Source organism: Peromyscus leucopus, chromosome 8b (genome assembly GCF_004664715.2).
Source record: "Peromyscus leucopus breed LL Stock chromosome 8b, UCI_PerLeu_2.1, whole genome shotgun sequence".
Classification (NCBI taxonomy): domain Eukaryota; kingdom Metazoa; phylum Chordata; class Mammalia; order Rodentia; family Cricetidae; genus Peromyscus; species Peromyscus leucopus.
The window spans coordinates 105,737,279-105,740,941 of record NC_051086.1 but is presented as its reverse complement, the minus strand read 5'-3'; the positions used below and the strand labels follow the sequence as shown (position 1 = coordinate 105,740,941).

The 3,663-nt window shown below is 54.6% G+C and overlaps 1 protein-coding gene across 1 annotated transcript; it reads left to right on the top strand.

Annotated features, from left to right (window-relative positions):
- Positions 1 to 414: 414 nt before the first annotated feature.
- Positions 415 to 3,423, top strand: Cd7 (CD7 molecule). The gene is made up of 4 exons (XM_028885003.2): positions 415 to 770; positions 1,816 to 2,130; positions 2,349 to 2,482; positions 3,052 to 3,423. The coding sequence occupies exons 1-4, from the start codon at positions 698 to 700 to the stop codon at positions 3,157 to 3,159; spliced, it is 630 nt and encodes a 209-aa protein (XP_028740836.1). The 5' UTR covers positions 415 to 697; the 3' UTR covers positions 3,160 to 3,423.
- The last annotated feature ends 240 nt before the right edge of the window (positions 3,424 to 3,663 follow it).

The window sequence follows — 3,663 nt, the reverse complement described above, 5'->3', positions numbered from 1 at the left end:
AGGGCCCTCACTCTCACCCCAGGTGGGCTGCTGTTGAAGGTGTTTCTAACCACCCTGTGACCCAGCAGGTCTGACTCAACCCTGCTTCTAAGGAAGGAGCATCCAGGCCTTCAAGGCCACCATGGCCTAGGACCCACACCTGGCCCCACACCTGGCCCCACACCTGGCTTCTCCTCGGAGGCTATAACCAGGTGTGCCCTGTGATTCCAGTGCTGAGACTCCATTGAGTAGAGCTGACAAGTGACACCACAGACCTGAGCATGTCCCAGCAGAAAAACTACACCAAAAAAACAGATCTCAGCTGCCCCCTGGCCTCTAACCATCTAACCCCCTTATCTTTCTACTACAGTCGCAAACCTAGCCCTTATCTCTTCTCTCTCTTGAATGTCTCCTGTGGAAACTCTGGGTTGGGGTGAAGAGGTGGACCAGACAACCAGCTAAGGAGGACCGCTGGAATCAGGTGGCAATGTAATTAGCCTCCCCCACCTAGCTTGCTGTGCTTCTCTGCCCTCTAAGTCTCCACCTTCACCCCACCTCCGGGAAGCTACCTCCTCTGCTCTTCACCACCAACCGTGCTGAAATACCACGCCCCTGTTTCTTCCTCTCACGGGGCGTTTGGGGGTATCTCTGTCACAGTGCTCAGTAATGTGTTGCAGCCCAAGTGGTGATCTGGCTCTGGTCAGCTGATGTGGGCAACATGACTCAGGAGACAATGCTGGCCTTGTTACTCACACTAGCCAGAGTCCTGCCTGGCCCCCTGGATGCCCAAGGTAAGCATTTCTCTGCACCACAGGGCTCCAGGGAGCATCTCACACTCCTGCCTGGGAAGGGTTGCGGCTGAGCTTGACTTCCCTGAGTCCCAGAACTTTCAGGGTCCTAGAGTAGTCTCCGCTCTGTGGAAAAGTGGGGGCTTGAAAGCTTTGTTTACATGGCTAACAATCGCCCTTGCTGCTAGTGAGGACTGTCCTCTAGTTCCCTTTCAGAGCAGCTGTAGGAAGTCCTGTGGTAAGAGGCAAGAAATCTGCAACAGGAGTGTGGAGGCTCCGGCACCCTCCCAGGCACAGCATTCAGTGTGTGCGATGCTGAGGTTGGCACTCAGTCTGCTGTACACAGGGAAACGGGGGGGGGGGGGGGGGTGCTCCCGGCAGGGCAAACTAGGCTGGGATTTGAAAGAGTGGGGATCCCATGAACAAGCCAACATGTGCTCCTTCTACAGAGCCACAGGCTCTGGATACCTGGAAATGATGGAGGAGGAGGGTGGCTGTCTGGGGTCTGACTCACCTAAGAGAGACAAAGGGTAGAGCCTGGGGGCAGAGGGAGTGGTCAAAAGGAAAGAAGTCCCAGTGCTGGGATGCAACAAAGTTGCAGACAGCCCACCCTGAAGCCCATGGATTGCTCAGAACTCGGGCATAGTCACAGGGGTGTCAGCACCTAGCTCTGCTCCCAGGTCCCCACAGCACCTTCTCTGAAGTGCCACATTAGCACAGGGTTGACCACAGGACTGGCCTCAAGTCCCTACACCAGCCTTCAGAGAGGGGTTTGAGAGAGGAATCTTACAGGGATACAAAATGGGAGAGTGAAGCCTAAAGGTGTAGAGTATGAGGTCTCTGTGCGTAACAAAGAGAGTTAGCATGTGTGTGAGTATACACGTGTGTGTGCTGTGGGGGATGCTTGAATGTGCATGGACATATATGAGCGTGGGATGTATGGAGTCGCTAAGATATGTGTTAATGTGTTTGAGTCCCCATGTGCTGTGTGGGAAGGCAGAAAGAGCTCCCTGCCAGCCCAGCGGTAACAGTGGCTGGTCCTTCACAGAGATGCAGCAGTCTTCCCAAGTCATGATGGCCTCTGAGGGGGATTCCATCAACATCACCTGCTCTACAAGGGGAGACTTGGAAGGAATCTACCTGAAGCAGAGTTGGCCACAGGATTCTGATGTGATTTACTTTGAAGATGGGAAGGAGTCCACAGTAGACAAGCGCTTCTCTGGCCGAATTGATTTCTCCGGTCCCCAGAACAACCTGACCATCACCATGCGCCTCCTCCGGCTGGCAGACACTGGAGTCTACTTCTGCGAGGCCGTCAGAAGAAGAGCGAGCCGTGGCTCGTCCACCATGGTTGTGGTAACAGGTAGGAAATGTGCCCATCTACCGCTGGCTAGGCCAGGAGCCCGCTGGCTGCAGGGACCTTCTTTTCACTTGCTGGAACTGTCTGCTCAGAGCCTATCTGTTCCTGGAAGCATCCTAGTGGCTGCCTCTCAGCTACCACCATAGCTCCTCCCTGGCTTGAGCCCCAAGGCCTCCAGTAGAGTCCTCTCCTGCCTATGCTCTTTCTGATCATCTTCCCAGAAAAACTGTCCCAAGAAGCATACAGATCCCAGGAACCTCTGAGGATATCCGTTTCCCTCCCAGCCGCCCTGGCTGTGGGCTCCTTCTTCATGGGGCTGGCCCTTGGGGTGCTGTGCACACTGAGGAAAACACAGGTCAGTGTGAGCCTACGGCTGTTACCAACAAGCTGGCCCTTCTCACGGGCTGACAGAGGAGAGAGAGAAGGCTTAAGGCCAAAGGTCAGGGGCACATGGCAAAGTACTGAAGGAGCAGAGGGGGGTGTGAGCAAGGCATCACACAGGGACACAAAATGAAGCCTAGAGGTAGAGTGTGGGGCTTCTGACCAGGCCCCTGTGCACAGCAAAGTGAGATAGCATGTGTGTGAATATGCGTGTGTATATGGTATGTGAAATTCATGGGTGTGCACATACGTATGTGAATATGGGGTATGTGGAGTATCTGAGGCATGTACTAGTTTGAGTCCCCATGTGCTGGGTGAGAAGGGGAAAGGGTTTGGGCTAGAAGGGTCCTGACAGTGGTCAGCTCTTATTGATCGCTCAGCTGTCGGCCCTGGGACCTGCCTGCAGTTGACCCTACCAGGTGCAGATGGAAGCCTGGTCAGCGCCCCAGGTCTGAGGAAACTGCTAGTTGAAGAAAGAGGTTGCTTGGAGACAGGCACGCTTTGCCCAGGTCACCATGCTGGCCACTGCCACTGTCTTTTCAGATCAAGGAACTGTGTGCCTCGAGGGATAAGGACTCACCGTGTGTAGTATATGAGGACATGTCCTACAGCAATCGCAAGACTCCATGCGCCCCCAACCAGTACCAGTGAGGCCTCTACCCACAATGATCCTGCTGACCCACCCGGCCCAACTCCCCCAGCACCCTTCCTGTGCCACTCAAGTGCCCCTTGGTGCTTCTGGGTGGATGGGACCCCTCCTCTGTAAGCTTCCCTACAGAGTTCTTCAATCTATCCCCCACCCTAGCCAGGTATCCCTGATCATGCTGCCATTGGGGGGGGGAAGCTTGGGAAAAAAAAAAATGTGGTATCTACCTTGGAGCCATCTAGCCAGAAATAAATAAATAAACAAACAAAGAGAGCACTTGCTTTTTGTTGTTGTTTGGTTTTTTTCCTTCTCTAACCGTGGTTTTTAATTTTCCAGCCAGCTGCTAGATGAAGAGGGCAGGGACTCAGACTGTCAGTCCTCCAGGGTTTTGTGGCCAGCATCTGTGAGAGCACAAGAGAGCAGCGGTGGGGGAGGGGAAGAAGTGGGGGAGGGGAAGTGGGGGAGGGGAAGTGGGGGAGGGGAAGCTCTCCTGCCCCAGCCCCCAGGAG